The 18938-nt window shown below is 30.8% G+C and overlaps 1 protein-coding gene across 2 annotated transcripts in view; it reads right to left on the reverse strand.

Annotated features, from left to right (window-relative positions):
* LOC145192957 (fibrocystin-L-like) overlaps nt 1-18938 on the reverse strand; it is a 49755-nt gene that overhangs the window by 20775 nt on the left and 10042 nt on the right. For both annotated transcript variants that reach the window (XM_090072262.1, XM_090072263.1), the window contains 19 exons: nt 17983-18142; nt 17242-17447; nt 16700-16985; nt 16218-16487; nt 15536-15813; nt 15194-15428; nt 14828-14912; nt 14387-14597; nt 10985-11498; nt 10786-10850; nt 9920-10172; nt 7846-9837; nt 6695-7663; nt 6229-6472; nt 3824-4018; nt 1608-3527; nt 1263-1500; nt 544-714; nt 173-328 (listed from right to left, as the gene is read on the reverse strand). In XM_090072262.1, coding sequence (XP_089928388.1) covers nt 173-328; nt 544-714; nt 1263-1500; nt 1608-3527; nt 3824-4018; nt 6229-6472; nt 6695-7663; nt 7846-9837; nt 9920-10172; nt 10786-10850; nt 10985-11498; nt 14387-14597; nt 14828-14912; nt 15194-15428; nt 15536-15813; nt 16218-16487; nt 16700-16985; nt 17242-17447; nt 17983-18142 — 8448 coding nt within the window. The remainder of the gene's footprint in view (nt 1-172; nt 329-543; nt 715-1262; nt 1501-1607; nt 3528-3823; nt 4019-6228; nt 6473-6694; nt 7664-7845; nt 9838-9919; nt 10173-10785; nt 10851-10984; nt 11499-14386; nt 14598-14827; nt 14913-15193; nt 15429-15535; nt 15814-16217; nt 16488-16699; nt 16986-17241; nt 17448-17982; nt 18143-18938) is intronic.

Genomic DNA, 18938 nt, shown 5'->3' on the forward strand with positions numbered 1-18938 from the left:
TCTACAAACTTTTTCAAAGAAAATAAGGGAAGTAAATGAAGAGACAGACAATCACTTTTACACATGCATTATATGATAGCTGTCCTAACGAATTAAAAATAGCAAAAAATTATAAGTAAAAAAGAATAAACAAGATAAGCAACAAATAAAATATAGAAAACAAACATCCTACCTTATTATCAGCAATAATACAATTTTTAACAACAATCGGCTGATTAGGCCATGAAAAAACTCCATAGTCAAAGTTTTTCCAGATTAAAAAATCTTCAATCTTCCAGCAATAGGTTGTTGGTCCCATAAAATGAATTCCATGAAGAGTAGAGTGGATCTAAAAATTTGAACCATTGAATATCAATCATTGCAACTATATCTTATTTAAAAAAGAGTCAAGAAATGACATTTTTCCATCATCATGTGCGAATTTAGAAAAATTAATGTTAGTAAATAAGTAGTGATTTTAGAACAATATGGAAGATTAGAACTATATTGATTTTTAAATCACTACTAGTTTAGTCATCATACATTGTGAGATAAAATCATTACCTCATTACTGTGTATGCGAACAATTGCTTTATTATCATTGCAATCCACACCATTAGTAATCAAACCATTCTTCTCACTTCCAGCAATACAATTTCCATACATGGTATAATTGTCTGCATCTTGAACCTGAATTGCTCCTGGCCATTTCATGTCAAACTGGTATGTCTTAACCTAAAAATTAATTTCATATAAAAATAAAAATATAAATGCTATTACTACCATTGCCAAATAACAACATTAAAAAAGCATTTTCTATAAAATTAGCGTAAAGGAAAAATTACAAAAGCATACTTTGCAGAAAAACGTATATGTACAAGAATTAAACAAAAGTTGAATCATCAAGATATCAAGCTCAATTGTTAAATTGTGGGCATAGACAAGAACTGTGTGTAATTACAGATGTTGACTTAGCATTATAAAGATTCAAATACACGATTGTTTAAACATTCATTTGGATGCAGATTTTATTTTAGAATAAAATTTATGAAAAACATTGAAACAAGAAAAATTATGATTAAGACCTTCTCTAAAATTCATGAAAAATTAAATCTAAGTAAAAAAAACATGGAAAATAAGGAATATGAATCTAGATTGTTTCCCCCTCCCCCAAGTGTAGATTTTGAAATATTTCTCATAATTTCATTCAAACAAATCTTGTAAGTTCTTTTATCAATGATTGAAAATTATTGAAAAATAAATATTATAAGAAAGAAATTCACCATAAAAGTTCCTTCAGCAAGTGACAAGGTCACAAGGTTTTTTATGATGCTGTTATTTCTTCCTTGCAAATCGATTCCAGGTCCGACAGTGTGATGGATAACATTGTCTGATATGATCAAATTATTTGTCCCATAAACTCCGATTCCCATGTTATAACCGTCATGGAATGAAGATCCTTTGACAAATGATGGATTTTCCGCTGTTACATCATCAATATTCAAAAATGCTAAAGAATATCTAGAAGAAAAAATGCAAAATCAAAAAACAAATTTAAAATGCTTCTGCTAATATTTTAATAACAGATATTTTTCAAACATCTTTGTCCTTTTTAAAAACACACTCACCTAGGATCATAGGAATCTGTATACCCAAGTTGACCGCAACTTTTAAACTCTACTTCTGATATGCTTGCTTTACCGATTGATGTCACGCCATCTTGTGTATACCTACCAACCAAAACTCGACCCCCAAACCCATCGTTTGTTAATGATCCCAAAGGATAGTTTGCACCTTCAATTACAATGTTTCTTGATAATAATCCCACTTTGGCACTCATGCTAAAATTTCGACCGCGAATATAATGCACTGAGGCAGAATGAAGGTATTGAGAGGTTGAATTCACTTTGAACCTTTTACCATTTTCATACACTCCCACAATTGTAAACTTCTCTGCTTGACGAGGCTCAAATGTTGATGTCGTGACCACTATTTCATCTCCAACTACCCAGTCTGTTTCATCTACAACACGCAAAAACTGAGCGTTTTTTTCCATGCTCTCGCTTAAACTGGTCCAGTGCACTTTATGAGGATTTCCATACATCCACAAGGTACCAAAGACTCCTAGAGCTTTTGAGCCGAGATTAGGCCCATTAGGCAATGGCAGATCTTGTGTTTTTTGATCACCTCTTAAACTTATAAGAACAGAATGATTGGCTGGAAACGGACGATCAGGACGGCCGATTATTAGCTTACCTTGATCTGAAATAATGATGATGTTTGCACGGATTACATGATCTCGTTGCATATCTAACTCAAGGGTTCCGTATATGTACAAGCGATCCATGATGGGAACGTATGCTTTTTGATCAACAACCACATATTGGTATTTACGAATCATCACTGTGTCTCCATCTTTTGGTAAAATACCATTGTAGCCTCCATACTCTTGCGTTACTCCGCTCCATGTTTGAATATCGCTCCAATTCATAGCAGTTCCTGGAGCTCCAGTTACTTGAGGCGGAAGTGTTGGCACGATGCATTTGTTAAAATAACACCTGTAAACCCGGAAACCAATGTGCTTAGTTGGAGGCGCGTTAGGATCATTAGTAGCCTCACTTTCAATAAGATATGTAAGACCTTTAGAACTGTTATCGTAAAACCAACTTCCATGATCAAAACTAGCAGCAACAGGAAATGTGTTTGTATTGTTTTTGAGAACATTTGTTGTTATAAAATAATCAGGCTCTTGCATAAACACATGAGATAGATAGATGTAGTTGTTTGGCTGAAGTTCATAAATGTCCATTGTGTAGGAAATATTAGTGAACTGAGTTGAATTTACAAATGAAAGCATATACTTTTCACCAACTTCCAACAAAACTGTGTAACCCTCAGGATGACTAACAGATTTTTTACGCCAATGGACAACAGCTACATCTAGAATTTGGTAACCAACTTGTCTAGCAAAAAGTGCATCTTTTTCATTTATAGATGATGGTTGAAGCTGATTAAAAGCAACACGAGCAAACTTTCCACTCGAGCATATGGCTCCAGGAACGCCAAAAGATACAGAGTCATCTACAGTGCATCTTTTAGAGTCCAAAATTTTTGTATAAGGAATCACACCTCCACCAGCAAATCCTGATAAACTTCCATCAAGGTCATTCAACCATGATGCTGATTCAAATGGAAAAGAGACTTTATTTGTCACATTCTTAAAATAAACTCCATTATAACGAGAAATAGCACCACCATCAAATACCTTGCAGTGTGCACATGTTCCTAATGCAACACAGTTTCTATCAAAATTTACAAACTTTACATTGCTAACAGTAAGACGATGGGAAAATGGAAGCTTTATACCATTGAGGGTACATAGAGAACCATTAAGTCGATCTTGTGCTTTTTGAAGGTCAGACAATTGAGAGTGACCAATAATTAAGGAGTTATTTACCATGGGATAACCCCAAGGAACATTTCGAGAAGATGAATCTGCCCATTCAATGCCTGAGTCTCCATTATCAAGAATAACAAAGTTTTGAAATCTTGAAATAAAAAAATTTCTTTTAAAAAAAAAATAAGAAAATAAAAAAATTAAAAAAAAGAAAAGTTGGAGATTGCGGTGATTGCAAACAAGGTCTTATTGCCATTAATGCAGTTGAATGAAAAGGCTGTATCTTTTCGTTTGAATAAAGCGATAAATTTTATATTACAAATAATTAAAGTTTTATGCTTAAAAAAGCTTAATTATTAAAAATATTAAAGCATAAAAAATGGTTAAAAAAAAGATGAAACTTATACAAATACCAATGCAAAATAAAAAACAATTTTATAAAACTACCTTATTGCTCCACATTCTACACACTCTGCTCCTTTCTCATTGTGCCATGTAAGAAAGTCAACAAAATTTGCTGGTTCATGACTTTCGTCATTGCACCCTCCTGTTTTACTCGGATGATAAATAGGGAATATCCACAAACCAAAGCGACCCATGGTGTGGGCGCTATTGTTTTTGAACTCAAGCATTGGAACTTTTCTTTAAAGAACATAGATTCATAGTGATAAATTAAAATATAAATGGTTTTACAAAAACTTTTATACAAAAAAAAAATTAATTTAAATAAAAAAAACAATTTAATGGATGTAAATTTACTAAAAAGTAATGTTTGTGGAAATTTATAGTACACAATAACAACTACAATACAATAATAACTAAATTTATTGCACTATCTCTACACTAAATTCTGAGACAAAACGTATAGCAGAGATACTACTATCAGCTTTTTGTAATAGCTCTGCAATAATTTTTTTGCAAGAAGTAAAAAAAATAAGTTTAATTGAAGTTTAATTAAATGAAAATAAGTGTAATTAGATGAACAAATCTCACAAAAAATTTAGGGTATTTTATCTTTAAAATTTTTTATACAGCTATTCATGAAATTTTAAACGAGTGCAGAATTTTTATCAAGTATGTTTGGTTTTTGTTTAATAAAAAAAAACTGTAAAATGATATCGAATTAGTTTTTTTTATTTATTAAAGAAAAAGTAATTAGCTTTAAAATAAATATGAACATATTATAAAAATTTTAATATTTAGTTAGAAAAAAACAATTACAAAAAATCATATAGGAAAAATAAGAAGCACAAAAGATTAAACGAGTTGAAGCATTCGAACAAAAATTGAAAAAAAAAAAGCAAAATTAATATTTAAAGTGTCCTCCTTTGCTTTTATAGCAAAGATAAACTCGTTTATGCATTGATTCAACTAATTTCATGCATATTACGCGAGGTACCTTCGGCCAGTACTCATTCAAATGTTGTTTCAAATGCTGAGTTGATTGAACTTCATGGTATGTCAGTTGATTGTCGATCCATGACCAAATATTTTCAATTGGGTTGAGATCTGGTGATCTAGGACACCACGGCATCACAATGAACTTTTTTTTCAAAAAATATTCTTTGATTGAGTGAGCTGTGTGAGCTAAAGCCCCGTCTTGTTGAAAGATGAATTGCTTGCTTTTGCCATACAAGTGTCTGATTGATGGAACTAAACACATTTCCAATGTGTTCTTGTAGGTGTATTGAATAATTTGGGCTTTGTACAGCTCACAGAAGCCTATAGCTTTGTGAGAAAAGCATCCCCAGATGCCAACCGAACCTCCACCGCCTTGTCAACGATGTTGCAAAAACTTTTCTGAATATTTCTCAGTTGCAAATCTTTTGACATAGATTCTCCCCTTGCGGTTTACGACTTGAAAATTAGCTTCTCCAAATAACTTTTGCCCACTGTTCTACAGACCAGTCCAGCCTTTCTTTGGACCACACTCATCATTTACTTTTATCCGCGATTGAAAGAATAAGTTTGCTAGCAGTTGTTTATGTTCCAATACCTTTGTCCAACAATGTTCGTCTCACGAGCTCTCTGAGACGAACATTGTTGGACAAAGGTATTATTAAGGTATTTTTTTTTGACTCATTGAAGATTTGTGCTAGCTTTTTGTAGCTGGGTCAGGGGTTTTCTCTGCTCATTCTGAATATATCACTTTTGTCACAGTTGCTGAGTTTGGATGGTCTCCCAGTACGCAGCATGTCAGAGACGTCCTTGATAAGTTCCCAGGTTTTGATGGTTTTTCAAACGCAAGATTTAGAAACGTGAAGTAATTTGCTTATTTGAACGTTTGTGTGATTTTTTGTCCTCGCCATACCAATAACTTGCCACTTGATCTCAATAGAAACTGATTTTTGATCCATTTGCACGCAATTCAAATTAATTTGAAATTTACAATATTTCAAGTTGATTTTTAATGAATTAAAGCTGCCTGATGATGTTGTGATGAATTTTTGATTGTAAACTACTCATTCTGACTTTATTTGAAAATAAAAAAAAAATTTTCGCACTGGATTTATCAATTAATTAGCAAATAATTGATCCTAAATAAAATCGTTTAAACTTTTTTGACACCTCTTAATTTGTATCACCTGCCTTTTCATGAAATTTCTGAGTAAACAGTGATGAGTCGAAGCCCACTTTTTTTTATTCTATTAACAAATAACCTATTTACATATTGGATTAAAAATTATTTTGATATCTATTTTCGTTAGATTTTTATTCAAGAAAAACCGACAGTTAGATCTTAAAATTCTGTAATCGTTTAAACTTTCGTGAATAGCTGTACAAAATTATTTAAAAATTTGGTATTTGGTAACTTAAAAGACTTATGTAAAAAAAAGAAAAAATCTCACAACCTTGGGCAAACTGTACTTGTAAAAGAGGGACCATCTGGATGTTCAAACATTTGATACCAGAATCCTAAATGACTTCCACCAGCAGCAGCGTTGTGAGAAACTGTGTTGTTAGCATTAGTTACCCAGTATGCTGCTGGAGTCACATCAACATTCAATGTCGAACTTGACGGCTTTACAAATATAGCAAGGTTGTAGCGAATTATATTTCCTGTTTCTATTCCATCTTCCATAAAGTAAGCATTACCTAAGTAAATATGGAGTTTTTCAAGTGTTAACTTTATTATTTTTCATAACTTAAAGATTTAAAAAAAAAAAAAGAAGAAGAAAATGAAAAGATGTTCTAAATATCATTATCAGTTTTACTTTAAAACTTGTTAAAAGTTATTTACTTTCAACTTTTATAAATTGAAACTAATCATATAGGTAGTTTGTATAAATATTTTCTATAATGCATTAAAAATAATACCAAGGATGTCATATATAACATTCCTTTCCACCACTAAATTATTTACACCATGCATGGTTACAGCTCGATTGAAGCTTCGATGAATGGCACAACCTTTTACATAAGAGCCATGCACATCACCCTCCATATGGAAATGAATAGGATATCGACCTAAACGGAAAGCTTGACCTGCATGGGTAACCTCAATGTAATGAAAATGGGCAACTGCTTTTCCTTGACTCATCTGATTTGAATGTACCATGATTTGTACTCCAAACTGATCGCTGCCTTTCTCTTTGCCAAATCTACCATCAAAACATGTTTGTGTAGCAAACTGGCCTGGATCGAACTCAGCAGGACAGTTTTGGATTACATCATTCCACTCATCGTTTACTGAACCACGAACAATAACATTTCTGGATAGTAAACCAACTTCAGCTCGTGTTTCTATATACCTCCCTTCAATTGTTTGCGCAATTGAAATATGCATGTACAGCAGAGGAGGGCTGAAGTCAACAAACCTACCATTAACTGCTGTTATTATAAGAACTTCATTTTCTCTGATACTTCTTCCTGTGGCTGCAATAACAATTTCATCTCCTACTTGCCAATCAGGAACTTCAAAAACAAGTTCCATTCTAGTAGCTCCAGGATACAGAGTGTGAGCAATCCGTGACCACGTATTCATAACATGCTTTCCATACAAGCCAAGGTAACCTTCACGCAAACTCAATGACTTTGCCCCATAAACAGGCAGTTCTTCAGATCTAACATGCCCATGAAGCTCAATTACAGCATTATGTTGAAAAGGTTGGTCTGCAGAACCAACTAAAAACGTACCGTTTTCAACTATTAAAATATTTTCAGCATGCAACTCTATGTCTTTCTCGTCAAAAATTAGCGTGGCATTTTTTATTAACAACACTTTCAGTACTGGAGTACTTTGATCAAGCAACATTGTTTGACCGTTTTGTATAACAACATAATCACCTGAAAAAAAAAAAAAATATATAACTGCACGCATGAAGAAAAGATAGTACACATTTGGATAACGATTTGGAAATAAATAATGTTAGGAATGTCTTTTATCAAAGTGTAAAATATTTTCATGAAACAAAAAAAAAACAAACTAAACAAAGATACTTTTATTTTAAATCAATTACATATCTCACCTTCAACTGGTGGATCATTTCCTCCCCATGTAAATCTTGAGCTCCAAACATCTATATATGAAAAACTAACATTCCCCACTAAAGATAAGCCACTTTTAGCGTTAAAAACCTCTACTAAAGCGTTTTGTACAGTTCTACTTGAAGCTCCAGTACGACAAACAATTTCAGAACTTGATATATTACTTATTGGACAACTAACACCAGCAATGGTTACCTGGGAAGTCAAATCAAAGCTAACACCAGAAATGGTCAAAAAGACGCCTCCACCAGTTCCTCCTCTACTTGGTGAAATACTGGTCAAAGAGGAAGTAAGAGATGCTCTATAAACATACTTTTGACCATAAGTAGCATTAGTGTTTTGATTGTTTGTCACTAAAATACTACATTCAGTAATGGTAGCAAAAGAGTAAGTATAAGGAGGGATTCTGCAGGTTAGCTGTTGCGTTGATATAAAGCTAATTTGAGTGCAAGAATTGTTACATATAAAGACCTTACTTGTATTGCTAAAGCCATTTCCTAAGATATCAACAAAATGTCCACCTCCATAACCACTCTCTAAAACACTTACATTTGTAACCTCTAGTAAATATGTAAACTGAAGGGTATTTGATAATCCGAGTTGAGGCACCAACACCTGAACAGACACGGGACCAGCAGCATGCATTGGTAAAACAAGTTTTACAAGTCCGGAATTTACAGCTGTCACCTTAAAACTATCAACTCCCACAAAAGCAGTTAAGCTATCTAACAAAGTAGTTTTAAAAGTAACATTAAGTGTTAGTTCATCATCCCCCTTTCCAAAGCTAGGTACAAAACTATTTAATGTGGGAGTTGACAATAAAGAGTAAACAAAAGACCCGCTAACAAGTAAAATTCCTCTGCAATACAAATAAACTTTTACAGTTCCAGCAGAATGTGGAGGAGATACTACAGTGAGCTCATCAATGGATTTGTTTCGAATAGTTGCAACAGCTGTGTCAAACTTAACAACCAAATCTGCACAAAAACCATTCCCTTTTATTACAGCAACTGTATATCCATTTATGCTGCCGTTGTTTGGCATAATGCTATTAAATGTGGGAATACTGGTAATGTTAAGACTTGCTGAATTTAATGAGTTGCCGTAAGCTAAATGTGACACACCCACAATATGAACACCTGCAGGTAAACTGACAGTACATGTTATTGCTTGCATGTCATTTTGAGTGGTTAAACTAATAATATTACATTTGGAGGGTCCAATCTGCACAGTAACACTAGACACATCGCCAAACTTTTTCCCAGAGATTTGAATAGTTGCATTAGAGTTTTGAATAACTTTAGGATCAACAGAAAGTATCTCTGGAGTAGCACTTAGCTGATAAACAAAATTTAGAGTGGGCTTGTTAAAACAATGATCTGCTTGCTCCGCATCATCACAAACTGAAATCATTGCATTTGATATTGATCCAGAAGATATTAAAGGAGGCATGGTACACAAATATGTAAAAAATGATTGCGACAAAAAGCTACAATTCAATAAATTGTTGTAATTAATATAAACATGGGTGGTTGGTAAGTCTAAGTTGAAACCATTGATAAGAACTTTAGTACCACCAGCAACTGACCCAAAACCTGGTGCTATACTTTCCAGTTCAGGGAAGCAAAAAATTGATTGGTCTTCTTCCTTCATAATTTGGACATGTGCAAACCCCTTGCCTTCAACATAAACCACAATTGGTAGCATGACAGCTGTTGGTAGAGTTTCATCCAGATTCATGCTGCAAAAAATCTCTGTTTGAGATGCATTTTTAATCACGCACACTAAATTTCCAAAAGTTACATTATTTTGTTCAATGGTATCACTGAAACCTGTTCCTGCAATCCTAATTGTTTTACAGGATTCATATTCAATTCTTTGAACAATTGGAGTTAGTTCCACATCAAAAGAAAATGTTGAGGGATTTTCTCTACGCTTTCGCACATTCTCGGAAGATAGTGGGACATCAACACCTTAAATTTAAACAAATCATTTAAATATCGTTTAAAAATCAATTACAATTAAAGAAAACTTTATCATAAAACTAAATTCAACCTTTAACTGATAATGATAAATCAGCCTGAATCTGCAATAACTTTGAAACTACAACCATTTCTTGGAGTTCTGCATCATTATTTTTGATATACTTTCCGCTTGAAACTATAAATGTTCCATTAGTTGAAAAAGTCACTGTGTAACTTCCTGTATTGCTAGGTGGACAAAGTAGCTCTTTAGAGCTAGGATTTTCAGCAGAGTATCGTATAACAGAAATCATGTAGTTTGAGTCAGGATTTGAACCCCATGAGTACTAAATATGCAATATTTTATTTACCTCAAGAAAGGTACTTTTAAATAAATAAACAAACATAAGTACAAAAATATTCACTTTAAATCTCAAGGCATAACAACAAACAGGTCTATACTCTGTATGTTGCTATACCTTGGCATTAAGACTCTCTAGACTCTTGGGTTCTAGATTCTCACTTAACAAACTATTACTATTTACAGGCGATTCTTAAAAAGGCTAAAGAATTCAAGAAAAGTTCAACAAAAATTCAAAAAGAGTTCAAGACTTAAAGAAAATTTAAGTGTTCACAAAGAAAATTTAATGAATATTTAAGTCAGGATTCAAAAAAAAAAAAAGAAAAGTGAGCACAGGGCTCGAAACAAAATTCCATCTCCAGTCAAATGGTGTGCAACTGTGCAACTAAAATGTTAGCATTAACTTAACATTAACTGAACATTAACTTAATTACCTTTACATTGATAATAAGAAAATATAATTACATTCAGCAAATTAATAAAATATCTTCACATGTTAAGATATTAAGATATTACTAGATGATATTACAATTTAGTGCTATATTATTTTGGGACAACTTGAACTTTATAATGTTTTAACTATTGAATTACAAACAAACCACAATTGAGTCTCCTTCATTGATATATATAGTATTCTTACTCCAGGCAGTACCAGTTCCAAATTCTAAAAAATACATATTTTTGTCTATTAAATTTCATATACACATATACAACAATAAAAACAAAAATTATCTGACATTTAAATTAAAAATAAATTTTAAATTATGCTGAGACTTTTTTTTAAAAAAAAAAACATACCTCCTCTGCCAGAGTTGTCGACATAAAATGTATTTGAGGCAGAAGATGTAATGCAAGTGATTTTGTTGTCTGTGCAACTTTGCACAGCACAAGTTTTATTTTGGAAAAGAACTTTAACATCAGAAGCATTTTCCCCAAATCCTTGCCCATTCAATGTGATTAGTGTTCCACCAAAATAGGATCCAGTTGTAGGGGTAAAACCAGAGAGCTTTAAGATAACAGACAATGTCTGCAATACAGAACCAGCACCAGGCACAAATACTCTAAGTTCAACTGACAAATTCAATGGAGGAGGACGGCATTTTAAAATGGTTGATGACAAAGACACTATTTCACAGCTACGATTATTGATTGTAACCAAAGTATTCTCTCCGTTTCCAGCTTTTAAGTTTGATCCATTCAATGTGATTATATCATCATATACATGAAGAGGTGAAACACTGCTGATTTTTGGATTCAATGAAGAGTTAAATGTAAATGAGCCTCCAATAGCTTTATTTCCATTAACGATAAGCTAAAATTAAAACTATGTATGTTAAAAAAAAATTATTGCCATTTTGATCCTTTAATTATAAGGACTTATTTAAGAAAATAACCAAACCTGCTAAAAAATTTGATAACGGGGGATGAAGTTTTGCAATCAAAATTAGGTGAAGTATTATTACATGTAACTAATTCTAAATATTCTGGGACTTGAACTGTTCAAAAAAAGCCAATAACACTTTCTAAGTGTGAAACTACAAATTATTTTTAAAATATTTTGTAGTTTATGTTTATTAAACATAATAAACATCAACTTTTTAAAAGAATCTAATTTAGCTGCTTTATTTGCTCAATAAATCTTTTTTAAACTTTTTCGCAAACCAGGAAATGTTGTGTAAGAAGATTTAGAAACACACAATAGTCAAAATTTTGGATTTTGTAAAAGATATATCATTGAAATTTTCATTCAGCTAACAGCAGCTAACTACTGTTAAGGCATAATTGATGAGTCATTTCAATTTATGGGAAAGATTTGCCCCCATTTCACCTGAATTTCAGTTTTATGAAATAAGAATCTGTTGGTGCATAATTTAGAGGCAATTAATCAAACTTGGCAAATTATTTTTGATTGATTATATTGAGAACTGCATAATCAGAAAAGGAACAACTTAACAACAATAGAGCTCAAATACTAGCTACTGTTAAGGCATCTTTAATTGGTCATCAAATAGTCAGAATAACTCCTAAGTGAGGATAACATTTTGGTGATCAATTAAAATATTAATTGGTTACATATTAGTGTAATAATAGTTATCAGTTCACACATATTAGAAGACTCATTCAAATTAAATTTACAAGGAAGAAATTGCATAGTTTGGGAAAAAATAAATAAACATGCATTTCACTATTTCCTTCTTTAGTTTCAATAGTTATATAATGATTCTGAAACACTGATAATTATTACCAAAAAGGGTAAATATAAATTACAGCATTCGTAACACTATAAATGATCAACAAAATCTGCATCTCAGTAAAAATTGCAAATCTTTTATTTTCTATAGCTAAAGTTACATAGAAGAGAGATTTGTTTGCTTTTTGAAGTTGTACTTTTTTATACAACGTTCAATAACTTGTATGCAACTTTATTTGGCTGATGTCTCAGAAAAATAAATATAATTGTTTTTTTAAACTTCTCCCCACAAAAACCAAATAAAAATCAATTTTATGTCATCAACCAGCACATTAAATTTTGTAATGATGAATTATTAAATAAATAAAATAATATAAGGAAGCGAAGTTAAACACATGGTGTGTACATAATGCACATGATCTTATGTAACATGAAGTATTTTGAAATTTGTTGACCAAAATACATACAACTACTGAATAAGATATTTATCGCAAAAAGTTGTGGTAATAAAATTTACAAAACATTCTCTAGTTCTTAATTGATAAATGCCGTCCTTTAACTGCAGTAATGAAGGAAAATGAATAAAATTAACAAAGCTAGAACTTCAATTTAATATAAATCTTCTGTTTGATGTTTCTAATCATTTGTAAAACTTTAATTAGTTTAAAGAATTTTTAATATTTTGAAGGGGACTTTGAATATCTAAACTAGCCAATAAGAATTCTATACAAAGTTTAAATGTAATGTAATTTATGTGTGTATATCATGTAAAGCACTTGTGCATTTAAACAAGAATAAGATATTAGTAAGGAGACAAAAATGAAAACATATTCACAAAGCTCTGCCAGAAAAAGTTCAAAGATGCTGCAGTAAAATAGATTACATTAAAAAAAACCATATTAACATGATACATAAATACTGATAAAATCTTGTCACTACTTGAAGAAGGACAAAATGTAAAATCTTAAAAGGTTAGTTATGTGGATGGAAGAAAATGAAGAAATATCACTTTCAAAACAAATTCTGGGGAATCAAGTTGGGAAAATAGTAACTAATTAAAAAATAAAGTTAAGTAGGAACAAATGCCACTACAAAAATAAAACATCCTATGGATCTAGGTGTTATAAGATCACTGAGAGCACAATATTGTAAAAATATGGTTAGAATGATAATCATTAGGTAATTGGATAATAAAGCCCCATCAGAAAGGTTTATCTAGAATGGAATACAAATGGTGTCTGTTGGGAACCCAGTATCCATCAAAACAATTGTAAACTGCTTTTGAAATGAAGGAATCTTTACTGCAAATCGATAAATAACTACAGCTGACAAAAATGACCCATCTAACGATTTGGAGGATGAAATTTAACTTTTAATTTAACTTTTCAACTGTTTCAATCAGTTCAACACAAAATTGTTGAACTGATTTGAAACAGTTGAAAAGTTAAAACAGTTTTCAACAGCAAAAACATTGCTAACAAAAATGTTTTTGCTGTCAGAATCTACTTCAGCACTAAAATTGGAAGAAAATTAATTAGAGAGACTTTAGAAAACTCAACTACTGATTGCAGTACAAATGGATAAGAAGTTTGAAGATTGAAAGAAGATTTTAAAAAAAATTTAAAAAAAGCTAATAAACAGAACAAAACAGAAAAAAACAGAAGCTAATGAACTTTTTTTAATTGAAACACTGTAAAAGTTGTAAAAAACAGTCTTCACTTTGTTTGTCTAAGATATGGTTTTAACAGTCTTAAACATTTAAACATTTAAAAAAAAAACATTTAAAAAAAACAGAAGCTAATGAACTTTTTTTTATTCAAACACTTTTTTCCTTGTTTCCTTGTTTCCCCAAATAATGATTTTTATACACCTTATGAAAAAAATCTTTGGTCCCTTGCAAGTTTAAAACAACTGGCTTTTACTGTATATATAAATTATTTATTTAGATTTACATCAATTACGTCTAAATTATAAATGTTATACTTTTCTCTATGTATTTAAGTACCTACATTCAGAGTAACAGGACCATCTACTTCTGCTTTTTCTGTTACACAAGTAATTGAATACATTGAAACACTGGTAACAAAGCAGTTATAAGATCCCAACTTTACTGTTACACCAATAACACTATTTCCAAAACCTGATCCTTTAATAGTGATCGGTAAACCACCTGTTGATGCTCCTTGGTCAGGTAGAATTTTATCAACTGAAAGTTGATACCTGAAAGTAAGAAATTAAAAAGAATAATACAACAACAACAACAACAAGATTTGTTGTTCTTTTGAAAAAAAACATGAAAAATAAGATAAATATTTCATATTTTGTAATTACAAAACACAATTTTCAGTAAAAAAACAAAAACAAAAAAAACAATAGACGTAGCATGAAAGAGCTTATGTAGAACTTTACTCCAGTACAAAAATTGAAAAGATATCCACTTAAACACTTACTGAAACGCAATATTATTCATAGACTGACATTTTCCAATACCATCCACAAAAACATCAACATTTTGAAAGCCAGCTTGAAGTTCACCTTAAGTTATTAAAAAAAAGTTTCTTAATTCTAATAGTAAAGAGGTGATATTTATTCCAAATAAAGTGCTGTAGGATTGTCTGTTGCAATATTCTTAAAAACCACTTTTATTTACAAACTTCATTGTTTTATTTTCTATCATGTTATTAATGATCAGTTTACTCTATGCAGAAGATATATATTGTCTGAGCATTAAAAAAAAGCCAACTTTTTGATAAACAAAAAATTCAATGACGATAGTTTGTAATAGTGTAATAATTTTGTAGAAGAGAAAAACTTACCGACAGTACACATTACATTTGTAGCAGTTTGACTTGTAACAATACACTCAACTCCACCAATAAACACTTTCGTTTTGTTTACACAACCATTACAACTTACAGCAACATTTGTCCCATTTCGTCCCACTGATGGTGTTATTGCAAAACATTGGGGTGTAAATGCTGCAGAGTAATTATATCCACAGTTTCCACGTATTTTACACTTTGATACAATTCCATTAATTGATACAACAACCTCAAAACAAAGAAAAATAACACTTTTTAAAGCAATTTTAACCCTAAACCCTTTTGCACAAAACAGCATGTACAACACAATTTCTTAAAAGCCTTTAGCCACTTTACTTGAGGAGTTGGCTCAGCAAGCTGAAGAAACTCTCCTGGTAGTGGACCAAATAATATCCCACCATCTTGAATAGTTGTAACACTGCTCAAAACACCTTGGCCATGAACATTATCTATTAATAACTGCAATGGTTCTTTATCTCCTCCCCCGGAAAACCATTCAACTCTCCATTCATAGCGTGAACAATTGGCAGAACCAGTTACAACAAACACAGTTTTGGGTATATTGTCTTCCAGTGTTTTTTTTAAGCTGATTGCATCCACATTGAGAGGAATGTCTAAAAACATTCAATGATAATAGCTATCACAAAATTTCGCAGCAAAATATTTATCATAGCAAAACTCAAAGCATTAAAAAAGTATAAAATTATTAATATATCATAACATAATTTAGATAAAATAATGATGATTTTGACAATGTTGATGATGATGATGATGAAATGATGATGAAATGATGATGAAATGATGATGAAATGATGATGATGATGATGATGATGATGATGATGATGATGATGATGATGATGATGATGATGATGATGATGATGATGATGATGATGATGATGATGATGATGATGATGATGACGATGATGATGATGAACAACAACAACAACCACAACAACAAAACAATCATAACATTAAAGACAATTTTACATGAAAATAAATAAAACTATAAAATCATTACCATTAGTTAAAACAACTGTTCCGTCATCTAATTTGTATGCAATTTTGAAAGTACCAGATAGCGGCGGAGTGGAAGTTTGATATTTATATGCTGGAACTGGTTTCTCATCACTAATTGCTTGAAAAGCAAATGAGTTGTTCCCACAGTTATTGACAAACATTGAAACAGCCCATTTTCTCACTGCTGGGTTTCCAGTGGTATTGATTCCAGTTTTGTTATCAACCTTTAATGTATCAACCCACATCCCAGGAGCGCTATCAACACTATCAACTAAAGAGATAGAAATAGTTCTAGTTATAGATTTTTTAGAATTTCAGTAATAAAAATAGTACACTAAAGTAAAGAAAATTTTAAAATTAATGCGATGAGAAAAATCTTTAAAAATGGACTAGATATTGAAATGATTGAAAGATTTTTTATTGGTTCTGCTTTGGAATTTCTTTCAAAATAATAGTACTTTGTTACTTTAGCACATTACTCACCAACTCTCGGCATGTTTGCAATCCACACTTCATCCACAAAAATTGGAATTGATGCATCTTGAGAAGGATCACGAACAAGTTGTATAGAAATCACATATACAGGAGAATATTTAACATACCAACTTTCAGCTGTTATGGAGTCTTTCATGTTCATAAAAGCCATTCCTCTATTGTCAACATTAAATTGGTAATTCTTTGTCATTACAGCTGTTGTACCATCAGTTTTTTGATAAGACAATTGTAAATTAATAGTGCTTGCAAACGCACCACGAACAAAGAAGTACAGCTACAAAATATACTAAACCGCATTAAAATGTTATCATCCAAATACAACAAGATCCAAATCACCAAAAAATACAAAGAAATTACTTAGGTTTAAAAGTAAGTTTTTATCATTTAAATTAACTGAAATGAAACATAAAACTAAGAACTAAATATGAATATTGAATATTGCAAATAAATATGAAATCTTAAAAACTTGTAGAGATTTAATATTTCACGCATAATATTAACATATCTAGATGTTCTAAATTTATGCTTACATATTGATGTGTAAATATATTGATTGACGACTTTTTAGTACCATCATCAGCTACAGTTTGATCAGCATAAAATATTATTAACTCTTTAGAAAGTTGAAGCATGCGACGACCACAAAAAGGACGCTGGTTTTCTATACGCACGCCATATTCTTGACTTCCAGTTATCTTATCAAACTCATACCCTTCAGAGTAAAACACGTTTGCTCCTGAAAAATCAACAATAATTTCTGCTTTACAAAAAACAACAAAAATGCTAACAAAAGAAAGTGTCAGAGCACACATGCAAATAATTTCTATGTTAACAAATAAGAATTATGGTAAAAATGTCATCATATCAAGAATATTAGGAGTTTTATAACTCTTTGTTTAAACATTAAAACTATGTTTATGTGCTATTTAGTGTTCTAATTATAAGTATTTGCTCCTAATAAAAATATAAAACTTTTATTTTCTAATAAACTTTTAATTTCTAAAAAAATTTCCAGTTGATAGCATTTGGAAAAAAAAAACCATATCTCCCTATTTTATATCATTCAATAAATTTTATTAATTTTGGTATGCAGATGGAAAATGAAAAAAACTTACAGGATTGGTTATTAATAAAAGGCAAAATAATTCCCCCAGTTTAATATTCAAACTGTAATAAAATTGAAATTTTTAGAATGTTTCCGATTGTGCATAACTGTGGATGATTGCCTTTAAGATTAATAATATTAACTAAATTCAAAAAAATAATTATACCATTAGTTGAGGAAAAAGAGCAATTTTCTGAGAAGATGTCTGCTTTTAAAATATTTTCAATATCTGTGAAAGATTTATTTACTGAGAATGACCTAGTGATGCGGTTTTCAACTGCCAACAAAATTTGGCTGCTTGCATTTAGTTTGCTAACATCAATTATCTAGAGAAACATACTTTACAAGTCATAAAACAGTCTAAAAACTATTGATAATATTTTTAACATACCTATAATAACAATAGCAATAACAATAATATAAATGTCATTAATAATATTACAGACATCCCTTTTTATACTTAAGTATTTCATTGGCATATAATTCTGAAGTAAAACTTAACTGGCTAACTTATAATCATCTCTGTTTCTTATAAACATGTAAAAAATCAATTAATACATCATTAAGATATCATCATAATTTAATGCATTACATGCAATAAAGCGTAAACTAAATAAATGTTACATGATTTTTTATAATGTATCATAATTTATCATAATAATTGGTTTTCTTTTTCCAATAATTTATCTTAATTAGCAACTGATTTTCTTTTAGCAATAATCACTGTTCAAACATACCATCTGACAAAAGACTATAATGTATGAACAAGCCCACCATAGCCAAAAAGAAGGTACACCAGTGTTGATGGTATAGGTATACTATATTTAACACCAGTTTTTTTACAGTAATTTCTAATTATTGCTAGTTATCATTTCACTGTTTCACAAACTTTCATTGTCTTTCTAACTGCACAATTTTTAAGGTTATTTGCAGTCTTTTCTAATAAAATTGTTTTAAATGCATTTTCTTTGGGATCTTTGCAAAAATTTGCTTATTCTTAATTTATGCTCATCTATTTTTAACAAAATGTCAGAAAAAATACTGAAGAAAAAAAGCTAAAAATATAAAAACACAGAATTGACTAAATGTATAACTCCTAAAAAAGTATTTCAAATACAGTAA

The sequence above is a fragment of the Hydra viridissima genome, unplaced genomic scaffold (genome assembly GCF_058129835.1).
Source record: "Hydra viridissima isolate aposymbiotic clone 2 unplaced genomic scaffold, HvirCarnegie_v1 scaffold_14, whole genome shotgun sequence".
NCBI classification, from domain to species: domain Eukaryota; kingdom Metazoa; phylum Cnidaria; class Hydrozoa; order Anthoathecata; family Hydridae; genus Hydra; species Hydra viridissima.